The sequence below is a fragment of the Mauremys mutica genome, chromosome 7, assembly GCF_020497125.1.
Source record: "Mauremys mutica isolate MM-2020 ecotype Southern chromosome 7, ASM2049712v1, whole genome shotgun sequence".
Taxonomy (NCBI): domain Eukaryota; kingdom Metazoa; phylum Chordata; order Testudines; family Geoemydidae; genus Mauremys; species Mauremys mutica.
In genome coordinates this window covers 67010587-67038112 of record NC_059078.1, presented here as the reverse complement: position 1 = coordinate 67038112, position 27526 = coordinate 67010587, and the positions used below count along the sequence as shown (strand labels likewise).

At 41.2% G+C, this 27526-nt stretch overlaps 1 protein-coding gene across 11 annotated transcripts in view; it reads left to right on the top strand.

The window, feature by feature from the left end:
- The window catches only part of KCNMA1 (potassium calcium-activated channel subfamily M alpha 1), an 898917-nt gene that overhangs the window by 813330 nt on the left and 58061 nt on the right, over window positions 1-27526 (top strand). For all 11 annotated transcript variants that reach the window (XM_045022993.1, XM_045022996.1, XM_045022994.1 and 8 more), the window contains 3 exons: window positions 11197-11320; window positions 15793-16017; window positions 19184-19376. In XM_045022993.1, coding sequence (XP_044878928.1) covers window positions 11197-11320; window positions 15793-16017; window positions 19184-19376 — 542 coding nt within the window. The remainder of the gene's footprint in view (window positions 1-11196; window positions 11321-15792; window positions 16018-19183; window positions 19377-27526) is intronic.

Genomic DNA, 27526 nt, shown 5'->3' with positions numbered 1-27526 from the left:
ATATGGAGTGGGAAGAGTATGCACAAAATTCCATCTGAGAATTTAATCATAGCTCTAGAGAGTCACTTCCTGCTCAACCTTACAGGTAACATGGGGTCCAAAATTCTACAGCAATACTGCGTTTCTACTGTACAGAGGGCAAACCAGTGGGAGCTCATGCAAGGAAGAGGCCACTGTGCTTCCCTGTGTGCCATGGGCAAAATACCCACGATAGCTCTTTCCACTGGAGCACAAAGGATAAGAAGGGATGTGTCGTGAGCACGGCCAGCAGGTGCATGAGCAGAGAGCTTTAGGCAGTTCAACTAATTCTTAATTTGAAGCGAACCTAAGCTCAGATGTTTTTGAGGTTCACCCAGCACTATACAAATCGATATTACCTATTATGATGCAGAACACAAAGAATCTAAAACTCTATTTTTACAATGCAAGAAGCAAACTAAATTACTAGCTGAAGTAAATCATTATGAAATTTGCAAATGTCCTGTAGATACTAGAAATGTTTTAGATGCTGAGATTCAGGAAACTGAATATTATGCCAATATTATGCTAGTGCACATCCAGTGAAAGTCAGTGGAGTCACATTGATATAAAACTGGAGGTTTGTGGTGGCGAATCGAGAACAGAATACCTGTATTATAACACTGGGCATATACACTAATAGTCTGGGTAAAGATTTAGACAATAAAATGAAAAACACATATTGAGCCAGATCCTAAGCTGCTGTAAATTGGCAGTTCAAAACAAAACAAAACAAAACAAAAACACCAGAAGAACAAACTCTAAAAGGGAAGAGAGCAGGCTTCTTATAGAGACTTATCCTAGACATGGTAAGACTTCCTATGATGCCATCTCACAAAATGAAAAGGGAGAGTGAGGAGGAGGAAAAGGAAAGGAAAGGAAAGAAACAATATACAGCAGAGTAACAGTCACATAAGGCATATCGGGTTTTCCTTTTCATGAGACGTTTGCAGGAAGGAAATGTGGAAACATTTGGTGCCCACAGATCATTAAGAGACATACATTCACTTGCTCATCATCTCAGGGTCTCTTTTTTTTGTTGCATGTCACTGGTGAATGACATGTTAAATGTGACCAGACTGTCTCACCCACTGTATGTGGTAGCCAAGCTGGTCGAAAAGTAGCCCCCCTGGATTCAAGGGTGACCAGTCAAAATTTTGAAAAGTCCTGGACCCAAACCAACAAGCCACTTAAACTGTTGACAGGGTCCAAGTCCTCACTTAATGATTTGATAACTGCTGCTGCATGAGTGGAATGCACTGAGTAACAGAAAATGTCAACCCAGCTGAGTCAAGCTATCTATTAATGTAAGAACAAATGGCATGTGACAAGGCCCAAGGGGCCTGAAGAGCAAACAAATAGTTTGTCCCTGTCCACTCTGAACTGAGTGGTATTCTTGACACAGGCCTCTAGACAAGTAGCATACTCAGCAAAGGGTCATTATCATTAGTGTCCCTGATCATATAAGAATCAGAGGCATCAGGAAGCTGAGTTTTCACTTGGTTACCAAGGAGAATTTCATAAGCCTTGAGGATTTTTCTTGATCCAAGATCCAGAAAAATACCCAGCCAAACAGTAAACTTGTTCAGAGACTGTCAAGGTCCAGCAAAGTGACATGGAAAAAGTCAACTTTTCTGCCGGGCTTCCAAAAACCTAGTGGGCCTGTTTATCTGATAAAAATAAATAGGAAAACATCAACAGTCTATTTTAATGATAAGACGTACGTTAATCTAGGCATAGTATGGGCAGTGGCTGTACAACATCCCCATCGCCGCTCCTCAGCGTCCGTCCCCCCCGCTATGTCTACACAACAAGCTAGGGGTGTGATTCCTCTGCTTACATACACATACCTGTGCTAGCTCTCATCGACCTAGTGCAAGTATAAATAGCAGTGTGGCCATAGTAACATGAGTAATGGCAGCGGCAGCATGGCTTAGCCGGGCTGAATACATACCATAGCCATCTCTAAGGTGCTACTCAGCAGTTGTTTAACAGTATAAACCAACTCCATGCAACCATTTAGGAATCCATTATATTAAAAGGTAGCAACAGTTGTAGTGTAGGTTTTAGGCTGTCCAATGACATTAAAACCTCCATGTTGTCTAGACCTGCTCTTAGCAAAGTTAAATGACAGTAGTTTAAATGGTAGGGAACAGTCTATTCTAGACCTCCAACTTTTGCTACAATTGGGGAACCTGCACTAATGATGTTTACAAACTGTGGGAATAAGAAAGTGTCAGATTTTACCCAGAGTTTTGTGACATCTTGCACAAATTTATCTGAGTTTAGAGAAGGGCTTTCAGGAAGAATTAGGAGAGTCTGCCAGCAGAGAAAACAAGCAACTTCTTTTATAATGTACAGGCTAACCCTGACTACATTAAGGTCAAGGCAAAAGAATGTTGGAAGGAAAAGAGTAAATTCTTTAAACTAGGTGAGCAGAAGGAAATTTTTTCTTTCACCAATGACTTAGAGAAAAATAAGTCTCTAAAAGTTGAGGTGTGAAACGTATAATTCATTTAGGTGGAAAAGACTACCTCATCTTCTTAGCTGCTGGTTTATTTTCCATAGGATGCTTTTGTCAGGTACTTTCCACCATCCCCAATTCCCCCCACCCCTAAATTCTTAAATCCTAGGTGTGCAGCTTGATAGAATCTAAATGAAAAATGCTAAAAACTAAGGACACACTTTCTGGCCCCCACACCCTCTTCTTTGATTTGCTTATATGCAAGAATGAGAATAAGTGACCATTTCATAACTCTTCTGTGTGGGAATTTGAGGAGTATACTTTGAGCAGCTCTTTACACACCCAAGGTGTTCCAATTGGAAAATATGTTTACTCAGCAGATTCCTAAAAGAAGATACTCTGCATTTACACCAGGTTCCTTAGTAGTCATGATAAATTAACCCTTTGGAAAGGCTTCTTAAAGTAGAATATTGCGGTATTAGGCAACAGAGATACTAGCAATATTTTAGATGGGGGTGGAGGAAATTTGTACTAGTTCTCAGAGGTAAACCTCAGCCAGAACATATATTACATGATCAACTACTTGTCCAATGGTGATCACAAGACATTGGGTACCACCAGCTATATTAGTTAAGTTCTTGCCATAGTAGTTTCAGGAGGATAGTCCAAGAAGAGTGGGACTATAGACTCCATTGGCAATGATTTTGAGTATGAAAAGAAAGAGACTCATTGAAAATATTCCGGTAGGTTTTCTTTCTGTTACTGTGCCATTTTTTCCCTATAAAGCTTCTTTCAGCTGTGCACTAAATCTGTAGAAATTCCATTGCTGATTAACTTGTGAAAGTAAAGGTCAGCTAAAGAGTGTCATTAGTGTAACACACACATTGGCAACAAATTCTCATTACAACTTAATGCCATCCACACTGACTGCAGAGGGTCATAGGGAATGGCTAATGGTAGCCGACAAATGTTGGGTGTATTAGTCACAAAACATTTGCTGAATTCCACCAGAGTAGCGTGACAACCTTCACAGCTAGTCCCAGCGAGCTGCAGTAGTCAGTGGAGTTTGCCTGTGACAAGCCGTCACTCTATCTTGGTAGAGCTTTATAGCACCAGTCAAAGCAGTCAGGGAAGATTGAAGTGACAGAGGCCCACTGAGTAAATAGTGAAACATGCAGCACATCATGAAATATTCAACCCGGGTGTAAAAGCTCTAAATGCTTTTTCAATTATTAGCACCTGCACTGGCTGCATACATCTAACACTAACAGCATGTTAATTGCCACCATTTGTTAGGGTGATTGTAAAAGGTATTTGAAAGGCAAGAGACATTTTGCAGTGCATCTTTGCTTGGCATCTTATCTTCACAAACCCTTCCCTTCCCCCTTTAAAAAGAAAAGTACATTCATGTATGAAAACTGAAAACCACTGGTAAAGGGCACAAGGTGGTTTCCAAACCTTTCAGTCTCTAGTGGGGACTGCCATTCATGTCTTCTTACCAAAATACAGGCCATCGAGTACCCAGGGAAAGGTGTATTTCCAGACTTATGCATACCTAGTGAAGCTAAAAGATCTACTGCTGTTGGGAGAGTTTTGCCATTGATTCAGTATGGGTAGGATTGTTCTCTAGATGAGACTAAAAAGGAGCTTCATCCATAGACAAAGATTTACATAGCACAGCTTCAGTCTCATCACTGTGATGGCCACCATAGGTTGTATATTGCCCTTGTTCCCTCTGCTTGGCTGCTGTGGGAGATCCAGCATGGATCCATGAGATCTATGGCCCTGATATAAAGAAGCATATGACAGATAGCAAAAGGTTTGACATGAAGGCAAGAAAATCCAAGGAAATACTAATGTTAATTAAAGAGACAGCAATTTTCACCCTTCTTTTTCTTTTTTTAAATTATTTTTATTCTATTTCCACATTTATTCCAAAGTTGAAAACACCAATTGAATATGATTGAGTGGTTATAAGTGTCTACCACGAAAGCAGTACTCTTTAAAATATAATGCTGGCTTCCTTGCAGCAGGTTTGCTGGAAAAGGGATTTGTGGTTTTGCTCTAGGCTGTTGTCTTCAAGGCAGGCTTTTTTGGTTTGTTGCTGTAGCATGGCATTTAGTGTCATTTCCAAGTTTAATTGATGATAAGTGGCATTATATGCTCCGCAAAACCTTGAAAAGATTGTGTTTATTCTTCATTTTAAGTCATGCGCACATAATTTTTGCCATAAGAACTAGAGAAGCTATTTATAAACTGGAGACTATAGATGTGAGAAACTTGACTTGGTTGCTTTTCTAACATGTACTGTAGGTGCCTGTATTCTCAATGCAGGACTGACCAAATCCCTTTGGTCATTGCTGGCACTAAAAGGCCAAATTCTTTGAACATCAAGTTTAAAACAGACCCTTTTAAATTGATAGATGATTTCCCCCACATGTAATGGGAATTTGTTAGTGCCTTTGTAAGCTACTGACTTCACAGACTTGAGCAGCGCAATGGCCACCACACTAATGCAAGGTTCTCCGCACTAATCTTCTTTTGTGACTCCAAGCTTACCTTGGCACAGTCAGGTTTAAGGGTGACAGGATGGAAGTCCCCAAGAACACTCAATGTGTGACTTAGTAGCTAAGAACAACAATTGCAATGTTTTTGTAATGTGGATTGTAATGGGAATTGGGTATTCAAACCCCACAGGTAGCTTTGAAAATCTCAGCTTGTGTATGTCTGTCTGTAAAATGCCTTAATTAATTAGTATTTGTAAAGCAGGTTGAGATCCCCAGCTTAAAGGAGTTGTATACGTCCAAAGTAATAGTAGTAGTATTTAATTAATACACTATTTCATAAAGTTGTCATGGTCCAAAGAAAAATTAGTCCATATATCTAAATAGTTGGAACCCTATTCTGTCCTTAAATGCATGTGCTCATGTCCAAGGGCAGAGTTCGCCATTAGTTCTAAACAATTCTTGAACTACTATAGAAATCTTCTGGTAATGCTTTATTTAAGACGAAGAGACAAATTATAAGAGATGGAAAATGGAAGTACACACAGTTAGATACAGATTTCCAAATAGTAGGTATATCAGAAGCCATTGTTAGAGTTTACCAAGGTAGCTTTTACTTTCTGCCAATTTCTATTCTCACATGCAATTGCCATGAGAGTTGTACAATGGTATCGGCTGGCATATGTTAGCCATTTGTTAATAAATGGTAATATTAGACTTTAAGACAATTACACTCCATTTATTATATCTGTCTTTTTTTCCCTATTGGGTCTCTCATCATCAGAGGCTGAAAAGGTTAAATTAGAGAAACAAAGTACCTGATTGTGGTGTAAATAAGTGCATTTGTAGTTACATAATTATACACTCCACAAAAGCTTCATTAACACAGAGTTAAGATTGGCCAGCACTGCTTTGTACCTCCCAGAATATTGAATGTACTTATACTTAAACCTGTGAAAACCATAAAACAGCAAGTTAAGATGCACACCAGCCCACCCCACAACCTTAACTCTGCCCCCAGGAGCTGGCAAGATCTTCAGGGGATATACTGTAGGTATGTTTCAGCCAGGACAGCCCTAAAATACAGCAGACATGAGGAATGACTAAGTAAAATGAGGCATTTTATATAACAGGTTGTGGGCCACAGAATTATATTCTTTCATTTGTCTGCATGTATTCCAACTGCCTGTGTTAGGGATAGTGGCATTGACTTGGTGAAAGGATTACTTGGAGCTGGTCACCACAGCTCACATGACCATATGAGGAGAGGTGCAGGTGCACCCAGAAATCATGGAGCCCTTGTGGCTGGGCTGAGTTATATGAGTTGTGCACATAGACAAGCATGATGGTCTGTTCTTGACGTGGAGATTTGTAGCAATCTGGTAGCAATCATGCTAGTGCACTGGAGAGCAGAGGAAGTGCAGCTGATGTTCCTGAGAGAATCCTTAGGGCCATAGAGTGGTAATATCTAGCAGCTCTGGGTTGATTTGTACATAGTAGGTGAAGTGGTTGAATACAGGCCAGGTATAGCCAGGTGAAGTATGCTCTAAATGCAATTTTTCCCATAGAACACAGTCTGACAGATTCTCCTATTGTATCCACATGCTGTGTCCCTGCACTTTCCCATATCCTCTGGAAGGATAGAATGCTACAGTGTCTGTCATGGGTGGGCTGGGGTATCATTCAAAGAGAGGAGAATTAAGGTTGCAGGATGATGCTGGTATATACTTTAACTCTACATATCCTGGTTTTAAGAGTTGCATTTGATGTTCTGGAAGCAGGAACTGGTGGTCAACCTCAGCTCTGTAGTAACCAAGTTTTTGGGTTGCGAATTTCCCTTGTTTTTTGAGGAGGTGATTGTAGTTAAGTGGCACCGATGGAGGGGCACATGGAGGCTTCCTGGGAACACCTCACTGCCACTCAACTACTAGCTTTGCCTTTCTCCTGACTCCTGCAGTCCCTCAGTCTGGGAGGGAGGCTCCATACTCCATTTCCAGGGGCTAGGGTAGGGGAAGGAGTTCTGCAGAACCCTCCACATCATGAGAGATTTGCAAAGGAATTAAGTGGTTCATTCGTCTCCCTGGGTTGTTCTCAAATGAATCGGAACACCCCATGAAGATTAATTCAACCTGACACAATCACTCTGAGAGTTGTGAACTGACCCATTCATCTCAATGGGTATTCTTCCCCCTGTTGTGGATTACTAGTTTTCAAGACAATCTCACTATGCACATGGCTTTTAGAGTAATTTGAATATTAAAAGCAGCTCCTTAGTTGGGGAGAGGGCTGTATCTGATTACAAGTAAGGGGTTCTTCACCATGGCAAGGGCCCCCTAAGTGCTACAGTAATACAAACAATAAAAAATGGTATAATACCCAATAAAAGACTGTAGCAGGGTAGTCACCCACTCCTGCCCTGAAGGGCTTAAAACAGCCCTGGGAGAGGGCTGTGGCAGGGAAAGCTGGGCTGGTTGGGGAAACAGCCTCTCCCCAAACAGACCTAACTGGCCCTATAAAGGCCAGGGAAGCCAGCAGCAGAGGCAGTCTCTCTCTAGCTGTAGAGGGAGATTGACCTGGCTGCAGGGACCTGAGCAGAGTGCCTGAGTGGAGCAAGTCTGGGGAAAGGCAGAGGAGCTGGGGAGGCTCCAGCCTGGAAATCCCCAGGCTGCGGCCTAGCAGAAGGCCAATGGGTACTGGAGGTTTCAGGGGGCAGCCCATGGGTGGACAGAGGCAGCAGGTCCCAACCCTCCTTGCCAGTGATGAGTGGCTTATACTGCAGTCTGCCCTGGGAATGAGGGCTAGTTGGTGACTGGCAGTAGCCCATGACTGAGGCAAGGCAGGGATAGAGGGTTGGAGTTTCCCCTGGGTGGGGAGACCCTGAGACTGGGGGGTATTGCCAGGGGGCAGCGCCCAAAGACAAAGGGCACAGGGTCCTGGGAGAGATATGGGGGCCAAGCGGCAGCGGGACATCGGCCTGCAGAGGGCACTCCAGAGGGCTGGTGAGCTAATTCCCATGGATGACCAGCAGGAGGTGCTGCAGGGGTGAGTCCTGCACATTTACAAAGAGCAAAACCAAAACCACAACCACATGCCTTAATTGCCCAGTTACATACCGCAAATAGCAAAAGGCCTACTCTAAGTCAACAGCCTATTGGCTGAAATATATTTACATAAGGTTTTAATCAAACAATTATCAATAACAAATAAATCCATAAAAATCCAAGTCTGTTAGCAGATAATTCACAAACAGAAAAAGGGGCTACGTTCCTCAGGTAAATTGTTTACTATGAGTAATTCATTTAGCTCTAGTTGTAAGTTTCTATCATGAACTCATATGAATGCTCTTGTACGAGGCCAGGCCCTAGCTCAGCAAAGCATGTAAGTAAGCGCTGAACTGAAGGCACCTGCTTAAGTGCTTTACTGAATCAAGGCCTTCAAATTTTGAATAAAAGCTTAAGAGGGCTATGTAGCCCCAGACCTGAAAGCAGAGAAGAAAAATTAATTGGAAAATAAAATGAAGTAATTTTTAGCAACCATTTTACTATTGTTTCTTAATGAGTATGAAGGGAAATGTATACATCACATCCTTAATGTACCTAATTATTTGAAAGAAACCATATTAAGTGTGGGGGAAAGATTACATTAGTGACTTCTGCTTTTATGTCAGCAATGTGCTAGGAAGGGCTCATGGGGAATCACTTGTTAAAATTCCACAATGACTGTGAAGGAAGGCTTGGGAGATTTCCTACCCGATGATAAAGTCTCTCCCACTATGGACACTGTTAAACCATCTGCAATAGAGATGACTTATCATTGGAAATCATAAAAGTACTTCTGAAGACCCAATCCTTTGCCTTTGCAAAAGACACAGTGGAACCAAATGGCAGGTATCTTTGCCAAGCAGGGTGTTTCCTGGGCTGGTATTCACCCCACTCTACCCTCTTACCAATTACACAAGTTCTGCGGCTTTTGATATATTTTGTATTTCCATCTACAAAATCTCAGGATTGTTGTGCTCCTCTTGGACAAAGTGCAGATTACAAAGCCCGGAATGAGACGCAAGATGGCTGGGGACAAAGCACTATCAATTGAGGGGATCATGCTGTGGTACAAACTTTCAGAAGAGATTAGATGAATCCACATTCTGACCACCTTTAGGAAATTCTGCACAACATTCCTACTTGATACAGCTTTTACACCATAAGAAGAATGGCACTCACAGCATCAACCACCCCTTTCTAACCCCACATTCCTCCTCTCTCCCCTATCCCAAAAGTGAGACCCTACCCTTTCTATAACTTGAAAGGGGGCAGAGCCAGTCTCCATGAAGACCAGTAGGGACATCCCTGCTGCCAATCTGATTAATATGGAAGGCACTCCTCAGATATTATGGTGCTGAGTGACAGTACAAATCCATGCATGTGATTAATGTTTTTTCAGGTGAAGTTCACCAACTCCACGTGTGTTTGCCACATGGTGAACTGCTTCCCTCCTTGGGAGAGAGCATGGAAGTACTTTGTTTTAAATGGGTAACCAAATGAGTAGATTCTCCAGTCCTGCTCTCTCTCTCTGTGGGTCTGTGCCTGCGAAATGAATAGGAATATTGCCATGGACTTCAGTGGGGGCACAATCAGGTGCTGTAAGCATTATGTGTTATCCCTGTTACGTAGGACTGATCGCTGCCAAACTGAGTAAGTTTTTTAGAAGCCACCTTCAGGCACCTATTTGTGAGCATGTTTAGCATAGTATCATATTATGCTGGTTATGCAATTCAGGGAGAGTTAACTTGTGCTTATACACTGTCAGAATTTTGCCTGTATAGACTATTCTAGTGGCAGAGCCTTACTATAATCTGTTGGTTCAAAGAAATTAAAAGCCGGGCTAAATTTTCAAATATGGTCTTCTATGCAGAAGCTGCCAAATAATAATAATGTGTGTGCATCCATGTCCTGCACAAAACATGCAGTCATGTACATGGACCAATATTTCTGAGCACATTTAGCTCATTTCTTTGGCCTTACAGGGCAGGCTTTCTGTGTGCAACAAATATGCAGGCACTTCTTTTTTTTTTCTCAAGAGCACAACTTGGACAACTACATTTGAATATCTGGCCTTTGAGTAGGTGTCTTTTTTCATATTACTAATTTCTTCCTCTGAAATGAAAACTCATTCCTGGAGCTTCATGACAGAAAGTTCTGTGCAAAAACGTGGGGAACATGTGGGCTTTCTTAGACAAAACTCTGTCCCTTGTTTGTTTTTATGTTCAGTTCCCCCTGTGTCTTGTAGAGGCTATACTGATTCTAATGATGCCATATGATGCTATCACGAAGACTGCTCTTATTTAGCATCTTGTAGTGTCCTTGATAGCTCACTTACCCTCTTCCCTCAATAATTGTTTTTTCAGCAAATAAATTAAGTGTGTGTGTGTGTGTGTTTGTTTGAGTATGCAAGTGCATACACAATTATATTTGTTGGAGGGCAGTTAATTAAAATGTCTCTTATTTGTGGCTCCTTTGAGAAGCCCTGGGTTTTAAAATCCTGCTGCAGAAACACTTAGAAGGTTACCACAGATACAGTTGTCAAAGAAAATGGACACTGTTGTTTAGTATTAAAATCATGTATTCCAGATGTGGGCATTTGTTAGTCAGTCTACTCTAAAATGACATACTGCTGAATCTTTAAAGGGCTTCAGTTTGGGAAAGCAAAATATGATTGGGCAAATTGCTAAAATATTTAAAGTGCAGCCTGTTAAAGCTTTTACTGTGAAGAGCATCACGTCAGAAGTTGTATGTGGTAAAAGCAAGTAATTGGCTTTCCATACTTCTGCCAGTCAGTCAGCATGGGGCTCTGTTCCGATCCCTTCTACTTCATTGCAGATGCTAATAGCAACTCTTTTGATATTATTTTTTGGAGGGATGGGATCGGGAAGAAAGAATATTTGTGAACATGAATGTGACAAACCATTTTAAAATCAACTGAAAAGCTTATTGAAAATCTTCCAGGCCCCAACCCAACATTTAAAAACATTTTTTCTTATTTTATTAGCTTTTTTCCCCTAAGACAGGTGTGTTGAAAACATCTGTTTAAACGTAAATAAATTTCATTTTTGACTTTTATCCCTGTTTGGATATAGCTCTTGGGATATTTTCCCATCCATAATTCATAATATTTTCCACTTACATTATCTGTGACTTGTCTTTTTTTCCCTAGGCATGACCCCTTGTTAATTCCCGGCAATGAGCAGATTGACAACATGGATGCCAGTGTGAAAAAATATGACTCCACGGGGATGTTTCATTGGTGTCCAGGAAAGGACATTGAAAAGGTCATATTGGTGGGTGCCGTAAAAGAATGTCTTACAAAGTTCCATCCAAAGAGAGCCCATTTAGACAATAGGAATGTGAGATGTTTAATGAGTTAACATAGTTATCTATATCATTTAAAAAAACATTGGTCTGAATTCAGAAATGCAATATGGATGGATTTTGAGCCATCATTCTGGCAAACCCTGATGGGTATACTAGCCTATAACCCTACATACTTCACTGAAAATTGGCCCCAAATCCTGAGACTACATTTTCATATGGGTTAATGGGACTACTCAGAAGCTTAAAATTATACATGTACTTCAGATCTTTGTAGGATCAGCCCTATGGTGACCATTCACCATGTACCATTCATCTCTTTGAAACAAGGTGCTAATGCATTATTCCTTATTAGTCAATGGGAATTTTCCCCTGTTTAAATGTATTGCTTGGTTTTCAAAATGTTAAAGCACTCAAACAAGCCTGAATAAATGGTACTGCTATTCTACCCATAGTGTAGTGGGTCTAGTGTGTATTCATTTCATTTGTTAAAATGGGAGGGCCATCAAACTGACTCAAGTAATTAAAAATAATTAGAAGGCCTATCACAATCTGTTACATTCAGTGAAAGTTTGTGCTGTTTGTGTTCATGTACTCATACCTAAGAGTAACAAGTAACTAACTCCAGATCTCAAACACAAAACTGATGATATATGAAATGAGTTCCCTGGTGAATCTTCACTTTGTCACAGTTTATAAAGCTTTTCTTGAGATCGCTGTCTTCGTTTTCCCTATGCTATTGCATAGTGTAACCAATAATGGTGACAGCCCTGGTTTATTCTAACGATCGGGGCATAAAAGGTTGTTTCCCGTGCTCCTCAGGGGTTGCTATAATAACCATGACATTGTTTGGAACTGCAATATTGGCATTTAAACAGTCAATAAACTAGTCAATTCCAGTGACTAAATTGTTAGCCAGAGTTTGGTCTGAACATTTTAAATTAATATTCATTCCAGGGTGTTCAGTAGGCCATGAGGGGCAACCTTACTGTCCATTACTTCATAACACAGAGGGATCACTATACATTGCTTTATAACAGAGGGAGACAGAGATCAGCTGTAATATTTTAAATATTTATAAGAGATCAGTCAGGGCTGACCTTAACATGTTCTTCTACTGTGAAAAGTGTTTCTATACAAATGGTATTGTGGGGTTTCCTCATTTATTATTTCTTCTTGACTCCATATCAGTTTTCAGTAAATAGATGTGGGTTTTTCCCCAATAACTTTCTGCTCTGTAAACTCAACCTGAGATCTACAAGTTTGGCTGAGTTCTTTCTTGTTCCATGCATCATCACCAGTGATAAAGATCCTGTGAGCAAAAGGCTGCCCTCACTTACACCTGTCCACTGTCCACAAATTATGTCTATACGCACATCGGTGCAACCTTACTGCATAAGTGCAAGTAAGGGCATAATTCAAAGATGATGGGGTTGCGCAGATTGTCCTATAATTGGAAGTTGTTTAAACAATTGTGTTGATGATGCCTGAACCAGAAAATAATTCACTTCTCTGCCCCAGAGCTGTGTTGGCTGTGCAGGGCTGACAGCAGTATAAGGCATTTGTCATTCAAGTAAGCAGACATGACTTTGAACCTTCCTAGGGATTAGGTTTGTCAAGTGGGAAAGTGCCATTTTTACATACTTATCTTTCAGGGAAGAACCATAGTTTGCATTCAGTCTTGTAAGGTCCCGATTCAGCAAAGCACTTGTGCACGTGCATGGGACTACTCATGTTGCTTCAAGTTAAGTGCATGCTTAAATGTTTTGCAGTATCAAAGCCAAGATGCTCAGCATCTTGCAGGATTGAGTCCTTAAATATTTTTAATGTGAAAGCCCCATTCTGCTCTCAGTTACATGAAAATTAATGGAGTTGTAGCAGTGCAACTGAAAGCAGAATATGTTTTTTTTTAAAACTGATGAGAAACCTTTTGGCCAAAACTGCTCCATAGTGAGTATCTCTGCAGCATATTCTACATTTGCATTCCATGCAGTCTGTGTAAAGAATAAGCAGCAGGGAGCCACAGCTAGTGAAAACATTTACTCTATGGATTAACAAAAAGAAAAATTTACTGTTTGCTGGCTTCAATAAATGTGCTACTTTGAACATAAGAACTGCCATATTGAGTCAGACTCATGGTCTATCTAGTCCATCCTATCTTCCAAGAGTGAACAGTATCAGAGGCTTCAGAGGGAATGAACAGAACAGACCGGGACAGTTTGAGTGATCCATCCCCTGTCGTCCAGTCCCAGCTTCTGACAGTCAGAGGTTTAGGGATCCAGAGCATGGGGTTGCATACCTGACCATCTTGGCTAATAACCATTGATGGACCTATCCTCCATTAAATGTTTTTATTCATCGATTCTTCACAGCTCATAGCTAAGTTTTGTTGAATATCCACCTCTCTGGCATCATAATTTTGATGCACATAGGATGATATCCATTAGTGGAATGCAACAGCACCAAGACTGGATCCAGATTTGAAAGACACCATCAGCTAATGACTTTACTTAATGGTCATCTGAATATGTGAGCTGCCTTCAAGACTGACTGGGATTACAGCACAAATTTAACCTCTGTCACTGAGATAAGCAGATAATTCTGAACACCATTTAGATATGCTTCATCAGATTCTTCCTTCCATCCCCTCAGTTGCTCTTGTCAATGAAAAGTCACTATTAGTCAAGTTCTTGCACCATGGCTATTTCTGACTTCCAGAAGAATCCTCTGGCATAAACTAAGCACAGAGGCTACTCCAATTTACACTAAGGATGGTGCTGGTGGCAGCTCGTCCAAGGACATAGGGGAGATCTTTGAGTCCTCCCTTGATCTGCATCAAGCACAGCTCAGTCATAGGCTCAGATCCTGGACTATAGTCTTAAAACATTTACACACACAAAAATCTATAAATCTACAAGAACAGCTCAAAACATTTGGGGCCTGATTCTCATTTACACTAAGGCTCCTTACGTTGCTGGGTAAAGGAATGTGCAAGAGGCTGAAAATGTCATTAGCTCAGACCCATCAACACTGCTATGAAATGGCACTGAGCTGGAAAAGCATTCTGGGTTTTAACATTCTCATTTTGCTACAGGAGGTTTAGAACGACTTCTGGCAGTCCAAGAAAAACACTTTGGACCAGGGAATATTTTACTTATGCCAGCTATAAACTTTGGAAGCAAATAGAAAACTCTGGGTGTGGACAAATAGAATCCTTTTCTATATGCTTTTGTAGCCAGAGTTGTTGGAAGTGTTTCCCCACATTTAGGGGGATCTGATTCTGCTCTCACACCAGTGTCAGTCAGGAGTTAGTGGATTAAAGTCAGTGGAGTCAGAGTGATGTAAGTATAACCAATGAGAGAGGAGACTCAGACCTTTACCCTCCAGACCTTATTGTGTTTGAGTTGTGGTTTGTTTCCCACACTCCCTCCATTTATACCCTCATTCTCCAGTTGTGGACACATTATCCTGAATATAGTCACTTTATTCTTTTTCAGGTTGACCACTGTTTGCTTCTTAACTGGTTGTATTTTACCATTCACAACTATTCTTTTTACTCCTCATACTAAAACATAAAGCTTTGCTGTTCTAGAGCAGTGCAGATTTGAATACCAAAGTTAAGCCATTGGTATCCGGAACAGGTCCCTTCACACCAAAATGAGAGTGGCAGAAAGATACATTCTTCCAAGCTTCTCATTAGGTTAGAACCTCCCTCATCCCCCAAGTCTGCCGTTTCTCTTAGTTTTTAGTTCCTAGTTCACCATACAGTATAGTATCCTGAACTCTGAAATAAATCCACCATCAAATCACCAAATGCATGATAGCCCTCAGTTAAATCCAGAGTAACTCCAATCAGTAGAGTGCTACAGGTTTATACCAACATATCTGAGCCCAGAATGTGATAATATATGTCTGCATTATACTGTCTGGGCTTGTCTTCCCTAAAAATGCTACAGCAGCATAGTTGTAGCACTTCTGTGTAAGCACTGTTTATGACCATTGGAGAGGTTCTCTCGTTGGCGTAGGTGAGCGGCAGTAGCTAGGTTGATGGAAGAATTCTTCCATTGACCTAGCACTTTTTACATGGGGACTTAGGTCAGCTTAACTATGCCGCTCAGAGGTGTGGCATAGTTTACATTGGTCACATCTTTGACTGACATAGTTAAACCGACCTAATTTTCTGATGTAGACCAGGCCTCTGCCTGTGAACTGCAAGCTCCTGGTGGCAAGGATCATGTTTCCCTCTGTCTATACAGCACTGACCACACTCCATGCAAGATAAATAATAAATATAATAATGAATTACTAATGTCATCCTGCTTCACTGTGCATGAATGATATTGACAGGAAAGTACATTTTTCTTGGTTTAGAATTCAGTTTATGATTTATGCTTCTTTTTGCTTTATCTCCCCCTTCCCTTACTGTTTTTTTTCCCCCCAGACCCGGAGTGAAGCTGCAATGACAGTTTTAAGTGGTCATGTGGTCGTTTGCATATTTGGGGATGCTAAGTCTGCATTGATTGGAGTAAGAAATCTAGTGATGCCATTACGAGCCAGCAACTTTCACTACCATGAACTCAAGCACATTGTGTTTGTGGGTTCACTTGAATATCTGAAAAGGGAATGGGAGACACTACACAACTTCCCCAAGGTTTCAATCTTGCCTGTAAGTCCAAAGCCACGATATTGATACTTTTTTTTTTTTTACTTAAAGACACCATCTGGACAGATATGTATTGACTTTGATCATAGGCTTTTACTTTTGTCTGTTTATAGGCCTCAGGACTTAGCCCTTCCCCTTTACTATAGCTATGAAAACTGAGCCCTGAGAGACCTTATTAGAAGAAATTTGCAGCAGTGTTCAGTCCCTTGTCAAGGATGAATTTCAGCTGCTATCAAATGTATTAGCTGTGTTATCTATTGAACATTCACTCTAGTGCCCTGCGTGTAGCCAGTTCTGATGTTGTGATTTTTCTGACAGAATGACAGTACTTACTTATGACATTACTTATGCCTGGAAAACCTTTGAAAACAATTTTTATTATTTGTCTATCTATCTATAACTGTAAAGGCTTGATACATGCTGGCCTGCTAGTTCTCTTTTCTATAAGAGAATGATCATAGCATTTTCATTAAGAGCCCTTCCTTTTTAAAAGGGTTCACAGTTTGGTAGTAAGCATTTACTAAATACAGTGCGTGAAAACCTGCTCCCTTTAATAATAATGGTAAAACACCCATTGACTTCAGTGGGGTCAAGATTTCATCCTCCGAGTCCAAAATTCAAAGGGACTGATTCTCCACTCTCTCATATCATTCACACTTGTGCAGCGAGTGCAGAATGCTACCTCCAGTGTAAGTGAATCATTAATTCCAGTTCAGTATGATTTTACACCCACGGGTGTAAATGACTTCACAAAATACAAGCAAAGGAGACTCAGGCCCTTGGTCAGATAGCAGAAGTGATGCTCTGTGCTTTAGAAAAGTTCAGTAAAGCAAGCTTGGCTGTTCTATTGTTTCAGCTTTTGGAATTCTTTAATCCTTACTTACCGGAATAAAAAAGTAGAATAGAAGTTTACCATTTCTTAGAATATTTTTTTACTAACAAAAATGCAAAGCCCAGAAGCTCACAGAGACCAGTGATACATTTAGCCTAATGTGGGTAGGGATGACAGCATTTATTGAATGGAAAGGCAGCTTTGCCCAATATATGCTGCAATTCATGGTTACTCCAAAGCTAAGATTTGTCGTTTAATCTTTGTTTCTGTTCTGCAATTGCTGTACAGTGACATGGCATAGTTCTGTATTTAGTGCCTCACAAATGGCTTCAAGATCAAATTTTTCCTGTGAAAGATTTTTTTCCCCATAACTGCCAGCCCTGCAAATTCAGCCTGACATCTGAAAGTCAAGCCTCTTACCAGTAATAAAGATTCAGCAATCAAAACTTAGATGATAATATTCTTGATGATGTGTGAGAGAGCAGAATCCAGCTGTTGCTACAGACCTATCCAATGTGAAATGTTATTTTTGTTAACAAAATAAGGAGATATTGTAAGGTTTTGATCCTTAGATCAAAAGACTCAAATTTGGCTCCCTTGTACATATGCTTTATGATTCGGTTTTGAATTACGTGATTACACACTACTTTTTTTCTATGGGACCACTGCTTCATTTAGTATGAAGGATGGACACACATTGGGCAGAATTAACGTTGCATGAAAACTTTAAATCAGGCATTTCCTAACTTTTGAGTGCCTGACTTTGCAACCTAAATATTGTTCTTCCAATGTATGTGCGGGAGGGGAGGGAAGGTATGTGGTATGAATAAAGGACTGCAGCAGTAGGCCCATGTTCTTATGTGAAAGCTCAGATAGTCGGCCTTGTTCCTGAAACTAGTACAGACACAAATATTGAATTAGTTTTCCTTTACAAGCTTCCTGGAGTTATGCACTGGGCTGTGACTTGGGCTCTGCAAACTAGGGCACCATGCTTTCCACCAGGCTTAAAATTCAGTCATCTTGTTTCTCCTAGAAGACGCTGTAGCTATGATCTGCAGCAGGTTGCTGCTGCTCAGCCTTGGAGAACCACCTCCCTTTGGGGGATGTTGGTGAGGGATTTGGGGGGAGGGAGATTTTCAAGGGCACAAACAGGAGTTGGGTGCCTAAATCCTGTTGATTTTGAATGGAGTTGGGGCTCCTAAGCGCCCTTTGTGCCATTCAAAATCTTCTTCTTGAAAATGCTCCATGCAGATCAGCAGATATCATCCTTCCTGATTGTTCTGCTTGAATAACCATGAGGTGAGGGGTTGGGGTCTTGTCATTCAGTGTTTAAGGAAGTTGGGGCTGGGCTCTGGGGACCCAGGGACACAACTCAGACAAAGGGAATGTTTAGTGTCTCCATCAGTCTATGGGTACCAATCTGTGGAAGCTGACAGCTATGTCTGGCACACATAAACCCACTTTTTATTGCACAGGGCTCTGAGTACTGCCCCTGGTACCTAGACATAGTACCTTTTGCCTTAAATAGTCCGTATCTTAAGTTTCAGAGTAAGTATTGTCTTGTGTATAAAATGTAGTAGGTTAAGTGTTGTATCTTGGTTGCCTTAGTTATGAACCCCCTCCCCCCACTAACTACCACAACATTTCATTTTAAATACTGCATTCTCTGATAGGTAATTGTAGCTCCAGGAAATATTATATGAATTGTGCACATTAACTTAACATCCTGTTTCTGTTTCAAAGAGTTTAATCACATAACTTTAAATATCAGTGTGTTTTGTTGGTAGAAGCACCAAAAATATGTATTGGAAAGGATTAACCTTTCTTGTGTATTGCTCCAGGTAGTACACATTTTAGAAAAATAGCTTCATCTTGATTGCAGTTAGAATGTGTAGGACACACAAAGCTTTCCTGTTTAAATTGTTATTTTTTTGCCCGAGACCTGTATGACCTGGTATTAGATAAACAGACATTTAGAACACACCCCTCATTATGTTCAGAAAGCCAGAGGTTGCCACATGATAGTGACTTAAATCAAGACAATTTCAAGTCACAGATGAGATGTAGAATGCTGGCATTATTCCTATTTCTTGTTTGTTAGTAATAGCTTGACTGAGTATTGAGACTGAACCTAAAATGCTGCCATCAGCACCAACTACCCTTTAGATTAGCACACATCTCCTATTCCCTGGCACATAGTTAGACCAGCTTAATGTCAGAGCATAAAAAAGATACTTGTTAAATAATTTCCCAAAGCTCCTTCTCAATCTTTAATTTGTTTTTCTTTTTTTCCCTTCTCTCTCTCCCCCCACCCTCTTTTTTTTCACTATGCCGAAGGGTACGCCATTAAGTCGGGCTGATTTAAGGGCTGTCAACATCAACCTCTGCGACATGTGCGTTATCCTGTCAGCCAATCAGAATAATATTGATGATGCTTCGCTGCAGGACAAGGAATGCATCTTGGCGTCACTCAACATCAAATCTATGCAGTTTGATGACAGCATTGGGGTCTTGCAGGCTAATTCCCAAGGTAAGAACTGCCCTATAATACTTCTCTGCCATGCCTACAGGGGACAGGACCTGGCAGGAAGAATATCCCTCACTCAGTAATTCAAAGAACCTTACATCAGCTTGCTTGACAGTTAAACCTGCTGATTGGTATGATGGCTTTTAAAGGGACAGTCACATAGTTTCCCTGCTGTATCACAAAGGAAATCTGAAGCAGTGGGGAATGAACGAACCAAGATTTTAATTTTTAAATGTGTTGATTTTCCCTTTTTCTTTTTTTCCTTTCATCACTGATTGCTAAATCCACACGATTCTGTGCGTTCTAGTTCCATCAAATAAAGTTGCATTGTTATACATGACATAGCCAGAGATGGCTTATCTTCACTCTGCATGCAAAATGGCATGATGGCAAATGCTGGCCGACAGGGTTGTTTGCTGTGTACGCCAGATGGCAGCCAAAAACATAGCCAAATGCCACGTGGCAAAAAAGAAAAGGAAAAGACCGTTTAAACAGAGGTTTCTTTACATTTTCTGTGCTTTCTTGCTCAAAAAGCCCCCCAGAATGAACTCAAAACTGATTTCTGCCCTTGGATTGGCAAGCACAGCTCCCATAAAGGCATGGAACAAATCCTACAGTCTTCAATGAAGTCTACGGGCCTGATTCATAAGTACCCCAAGGCCATTTTACACCAACTATGCTGGTAAGAAGACCTAAGACAACCTATTTAATACCCTCAGTGTAGATCCAGCCATCTTTAGTCCCTGCAGAAGTGCAGGCAAGAGTGGCCTCTGTTAAACCTTTTAAAATGATGCAGTGAGTTACCCTGTAAGCACCAACCTTGTGCAGTACTTACCCTCGAAGTACACGAGAACTGAGATTAAGACTCGTCTGTGCATAGAGAGCATGGCTGGAAGGAAGGCCTCTTGTGACCTCTCCTTGCTGCTCTGTACGGTTTAGCACAAAATCCGTACTTGGGCTGAACTGTCACTGAAGTTAATGCACTTAAGCCTGAGCAAGGAGTGCGGGATTAGGCCCGTAGGAGTTCCCCTCAAGAGCCTAATGACCAAATGAAAACTTAAAGCACATTGGTAAATTGATAGATTTAGAACCATGTTCTCAAATGGTGGGATTGTGAATGCTGCCACAAGAATCACTTGCTCACCTCAAATGTCATCAGTAGCAGTGGAGGAAGGAATTCCGAATCAGATCCAAACCTTTGTAACTTCTTGTACATGGGCTAGCAAATATACCTTGTGTGAAAAAGTAATTAGACTGTGGAACTCATTGCCACAGGATACCACAGAGGCCAAGAATTTAGCCAGATTCACAGGGATTGGATATTTATATGGGTCACAAGCGGGGAGATAAAATTTCATACTTCAGAGTTTAAGCCAATCTCTAACTATTAGTCATTAGGATAAGACCTCCCTAGTTGGGCTGCCTGCTATGGGGTTTCTTATACCTTCGTCCGAAACATCTGCTGTTGGCTGGGGTATTGGACTAGCAGGACCACGGGTGTGATCTGATATGGCAGTTCCTTCCAGAAGGTGTGCAAACAGTAATGGAGGGGACCAGTGTTTGTTCTGATTTATTTGTTTGGTTTTTAATGGTCATAGAGCAGATAGTTTTCCCCCAGTGATCTGGCCTACTTCCATAGGCTGGTGCAGAAGGGAATAGTTTGGTTATAACACATGGCCCTTTCCAACAATGTGTGGATCAGGAGCAAGCTGGGGAAATTTCTTCCCAGCCTTGTGCGCAAAACTGGGGGTTCACAATCTGGGATTTAAAGTGTAGACTCAATGGAAGCTTATCCTCGCTCTCAACTGGCACACACCTTTGTTTGCTGTGTGCATGAATCAGTCAGCATTCCCATCAAATGTTCCCTAGATCACGTAGCTCCTGAGCGGCAACATCCAAAGGAACAGAAAGTATCTGATCAGTCTGGTGCAGTCACAGACACATAACGTCACATGACACCAAAGGCTATTCAGAGGGAAGAATCTGGGCAAGAGGGGCCAGGCAAACTAGGAAAAACAATGTTCACCGGAGGCAAATCAACTGAGGATAGCTGCAGAGGAGAAATCAAACTAACACACAGCCATAGCTTTCTCCAATTTCCATCACTGCAAGCACAACCAACTTCCAATCAGTTACAAACATCACAGTAACTCACTGGCCACTCACAATGCCAGCTGTCCAGAAATAACCCAGGCCACCCAGTGAAAACAGTAGAAAAGTGGCACAGTGACATGGAAGAAAGGAGTATGCCCTGCCAAGAGTTCCTTGCAGGCAGTAGAAGGTCCCAGGACCCTAAAGATCACGTTAACCAGCTTTTATCATTCTACAACCCTTTAAACTCATCCGTGAATCCATCATTACCAACATCTGAGCCTAACGCTGCCATGGTAGCATTACTTCTCAGCATCTGGGGCTGTCGGGGAAGGCTTGCTTTCCTATCCCACTGAATGGTTTTTTTTCATTTGTGGCTCATATAGATTATTTGGTCATGTGGAAGCTCCATTTTTAAAATCAGGGCTCCTCTCTGATTGCACCCACAATGTAAATACTTGTGTTTCATGCACGTCAACTTAGCTCCATGTTGCTATGCTTATTGTGCTTATGTGTATATTATTACATAAACTAAGTAAGCTCACATCCTTATCCTTCTCTAATCATGCTTGGGTTTGTTTTATTTTTATTTTAAATTCTATCACCCTCTCTGCTGTAAGAGACCCCCTCCGTTTTGGCTAGCCCTATTCAGGATGGCTAAAGAGCAGAAGCCTCCCCATTGTGTCCCAGCATTGAGGTTAGCAACAATCCCAGTCCTTGTATTCTTTGCATGGAAAGACTCTGCCAGTGTAGAGAGGAATTTTCCCTCCAAGCAGGGACCGCAAAAGCCCCAAATAAGGGGATACGAAGTTGGCTTTTTCAGAACAGAACTTCAGCCACAGTGCTATGACCACGAGTCAAAAATGGTGGAGTGAGGTCATAGTCTAACCCTTCTTGGCACCATTCAGTGGAGAAGGAGTGGATTATGCTGTCTTTGATAAAAGGCTTGGGGGAGTTCCCACTGCAGCACACACTCCCCAGTGCCCCGGACACATTCTTCAGGCAAAGATACATGTGCATTTTAAACACATGGCAGGTTTATACAACTTTTCCATGGAAGCAGACTTTTCCATGCGTGCTGACTGCAGAATTTGGCCAATGGCTTATTCCATTGGCAACATATTTTAGGAAGGGTGAGAGAGGGTATTTTAAAAGCAAACTACTGGGTTGGAAAACAGTTACCGTCTCAGTGGGTTGCACCATTTACGTATCTACAACTTCTGAATTGGTTACATTGCTTTCAACACAGGAGGTTTTCTTGAAAGATCTTGAATACTATGGCTAGGTTGTCAGACACAATTAGATCAATAGGTGGCATAAACTTTTCAGGGAATTGTATCCAATGTGACATTTTGTCTGTGAGATGCAGTTTTAATGTAGAGTAGGCACAACTACGGTGACAATTATATAAAGCAGGTGATCCAGCTTCTGCTGGTCAGCAAACAGCATAACAGAACCACTTTGCGGCTCCTTGTTGGCAACAAAGTGGCTTTATTTACAGTGAGTTGTCACTAGTTTGGCTTAAACATTTGTGTATTATTTAACACACTCATTTATCCAGGAAAACATTTCAATTCACATCAGCCTGTACAACCCCTCACTGTTGCCAAACTGGGCTTTTCTAGTTCTGAATATATGGTGTTTGAATTCATACCCAAATAAAGATTACCTTTGATATGGTATTGAAGAGGGAAGAGATAGCTGCATATGGATTAGGCAGCTCAATTTTTGACCAGGGAATTTACTTATTAGTTTTTGCAATGCTGTTTAAATAGCATCTGGGGTGTTGCCATGTAATCAGTACAATTCTGTGGTTAATGGTAAGTGCAATCTCACATGCAAAGCTGATGTATAATTTATGCTTGTCCCATCTAAAAAGAAAACAATATAGCAATAATTTCATTGATAGGTTTTTCTATGAGCAAGGAATGCCACCTGTTTGTTCATGTGAGGTTTTCCCACCACCTCTGACCCCTATCTCTCCCCCTTCACACAACGGCCTTTTCTTTTTAAGTTCTTGGCCTCCCAGAGATTTATTGGAGCAAATATGTTCTGTCTAGGGTGAAGGAGCTTTTGTGACCCAGAAAGAGAACTGAATGTGGTATGCATGTATCTATCATGTCTTCAGTACATTATTTAAGACATATTTGTATGCAAATACTGCTCAAGTTTAGTGTGGTGTGAATGCTGAGGTACCCACTGCCATTGCAAAAAGTCTTTTTTCTGACAGCAGTTGTCACTAGAATAAATATTCATGAGTGGACTTTTGATTTTTTTTTTTTAATTGACAAAGCTTACAGTTAAATATTCCCAGGTTTTGAACTTAACCTGGAAGTCTTTAAACAGTGTGACTAAAAAAATCAGCTTAAAAAGGGGGCAGAGAATATTTAATAATTGTTTGTGCATGTAACATGTAAATAAATGTAAACACATACTCTATAATCTCAATATTATATATGTGATGGTCCTTGGCCCTAAAATTCAGATCTGGACTCAGGCACAAACTTCCCAAAGTTTCTGAGTATTTTGGATCCAGAGTTATATTTGGGCTTAACTTTTGTAGCACCATCCATAAATAAGGTTGCTCAACTCTTCTCATTACAAAGACCCTGTTCTGAGCTGCTTATAACTTTGCCAAGCTTTAATCATTTGGGGAGAAATCACCTATGCTAGGTGTCTGCCTGAGGCTGAACTGCTTTGGAAAGTTTCATCGAAAACTATTTAACTGCTTCTGAGAACAAGGTGAGGGGAAAAATATGCCAATGACATTTTCTTTGAGCTCTAGCACCTTCATGCTTTGAAGCAAGAATATAAAAATTGGTAGGGCATGGATGTGTGCGGATCTTGTGAAAATCTGCCCAAATTTGGCCAAGTTATAAGACTTTTAGAAATGTCAGTTTACACATGCTCAGTAGAGACTTCTTAGTGTTTAGCAGCTAAAATATCCAAAGATTCCATCCTCACTGAGCATGCTGCATCCTCTCACAGTTCCTATATGTGCTACACTCACTGAAGATTCCATCCTCACTGCCAGACTGCACATGTGCTATCCTCACAGAGCGACTGTACATGCTCAATTCTTCACCGCTCCTATGTGTGACAGCACTGCATATGCACCATACCCACTCATCGACTGAGCACCCTTCAACTCAGAGCTAGAGGGGCAAAGCCAGGCTTTCCCTGTAATCACTGCTTCTGGTTGCTTTGGACAGGGGGCGCTGGGAGCCTGTTTCTCCTGTGGTCTCAATTTTAGGTGCACCCCCACAAAGAGGCCTTTGAAATGGGTGTTGCAGAGCCAGCTACGATAGCCCTGTGCCAGCCAGGGATTACTCCACAGTGAGACAACTCCTCAACTAGCTACCATTTAATCCAACATTACAGTCACTCTTCAGAGCTGAGGTGCATTCAACTAAACCAAAGGCAGACCACATAAGATCTGTCTTTTTATAAATGGGGCTTCAGCTACGAAGGGATTATATGTTTAATATACATCTTATCTGAAGCCTCACATATCCAATAAAGCTCTATGTGACCTGTTTGGTTTAGCTAAATGGTATTCTAATGTATGCTACAGTTTGTATTGCAAAGGTTCAAGTTATTCCTATGGATACTTGCACATGTATTTAGTGTCATAGCAGCTTATCTAGGAGTGTGGTGGTTCTCCATCATTTAAAGTCTTCAAGCTAGATCTTTGTTTTTGGGGGAAGAAAGGGGAGTTATAAACAGATAGTTTCAGTAGAGGCCATGAAGACCTGCTCAGGTAATTGAAGATTCCATTCTTCCCCTGATCAGTGCTTAATTTGTGCCATGGCTTGCCAAACCTGAGCCCCAGCACCTCCAGGCTTGGCAGTTCATAGTCCTGGCACCTGTAGGCTTGCTGCATCAATTATGAATATAAAACATTTTTTTGGAACCACAGCACCTAATTCTTTGAGCTCCGGCACCTCTTTCATTACAAATGAAGCACTGCTCTGATTTGCCTGACTGGTCCTGGTCTGCTTCCTTAAAGAGTCTGACCACATGCCATTGGGCTTCCCCTGTGGTTTGAGTTCCTAGTGTGCTTATTTCAGTGTTCTTTTGCCCAGTTTTCACTGCTGTAGATGCTGGGGTACTGTGGCCTACTTGTGTATATTGGTTTTTATTACAGGACCATCCTCAAGAACCAAGGATGTTTGTGAGCTTCCTAAGACTTCCCCTTAAATAGAGGCAGACTAAAATTCATCATTCCCTTGAAGAGTTTGGTCCATCTCAGAGGTGGTCTTTTGAACTCTGGGGTGGGGAAGAAGAGGGTCAGATAATGGAGGAGGTTCCTGGGGCATCATCTCCCCTAATTGCTTCTTCCTCCTCTTCTCTCTGTGTAACAACTGTGAAAGGGCAATTGACTGCTGCTGTATATTGGCCTATCACTTCGATATTTAGGGCTCTAGCTGATTTTGGGCTGCTGCATATTTATCCTCCTACTTATCTTCCTGTGACATTGAGTGTTCTAAATCTGGTTTTACCAGATTGCATGCTTCTTCTGAGCAACTGAAAGATTGTCCTTTGCTTTTCCTTGTACCCAGGACAGCATTTTAAATGGCCATTTCCTCAGTGAGGAGAGTAAATGATTGCCAAACCCTGTTTGTAGATTTGTCTCCCAGGTTATTTCACAAAGCTAATATTGTGCTACACCCAGATCCTAAATCCTGAACATGCTATTGGATTTACAGCTAATCCAGTCTATATCATTGCCAGTTTTTCTCTAAGCCTCACATTATGCCAGAAGAGGCTACACTGCATTGTATGACTGTCAAAGATGCCTTCCCCTACTATTTGGATATCCTTTTAAGAAATCACCATGGCAGTTTCTGGCCCTTTAGGAAAAGCCCAAGGGAATAGTGCTGTCTGGTTATCCACATGTTAATCCAAATGGCCCAGAAATTTGCCAAATGGCCCAAAACTTATATGCAAATCTGTTATAAATGAGCCCAAATGCCAAGGCCAGGAGGGCTTAAAGTATATCCCACTAGAGAAGCAGCTGCCTCTATGGCTTCCCTTCAAAGTGTCTCAGTTGCTAAAATGACTAAAGCTGTGAGTTCAGATTTAGAAAGCATTATTCTCTCAGCACACAGACTCATCCTATGCCTGATTTGGGACAGCAGTGGCCCAGTCATTATCTGACTAACTCCTCCTGTTGACTGCTTGTTAGTCTCCATAAATGGGGCTGTGCAGAGGTACTTCCATGATGGAGAAAGAAGTTCCTCAAATGTATTGCTGTCTCTGCTGACTCTGACTCCATCCCCCTTTATTCACAGTGTCTTTATTTTATAGATAAATATCTTGTAGAAAGGACCATGAAAAATTCGATCCATGATGAATGTGCATGCACCCCAAACAGTCATACTGTTTCCAAACCTCCAGGGTGCATGACTCTTAAAGTGTGGATCTGCACTGGCAATGTATTGCAATAACTCCAGTAAGTCTTGTTTCTCCTCCCTCTGTTCCCCACTCTCCCTCCCCCCCCCCCGAAATATTTATCGAGTGCTCCCACTCAGCATTTCACTTTCACAATATTTTCCTTTTGAAATTTCACATGGTGGGAATTTCACTTGTTGTTTTACCCACCAGATAAACCAAGCTGAACACAGAATATTTGTCTTCAGTTGTAACTAAAACTGTTATTTGGCTTCCTTCCCAAAAACCAGGAAGACAATTATACTTAACTGTTTAGAGATTTATAAATGCTGTACTAGAGTAGCCTCTGGGTAGTAACTTTAGATACTTGGCCCAATAATTTTCTTTTATTGGTTAGTGATTTAGGTCTTATTTTGACTCCTATATAATAAGAGCAGCACATTTCATTAAAACCGCTTACTAAACAATAAAGAAAAGCCAGCTTATGGCTCCAAGCAGGTCTAAAGTACTGAAAGGAAGGCTATACAATAGCATTTCTTCCATGGATATTACAAGACAGATAACTGAAGCAGTGCAGATGTGTTTCAGCATAGCAATCATTGCAGCTGTTTTCTGAATGACTTCAACTTATGAGAATTTTCCCTAGGAACAGTATTTCACCACATGAG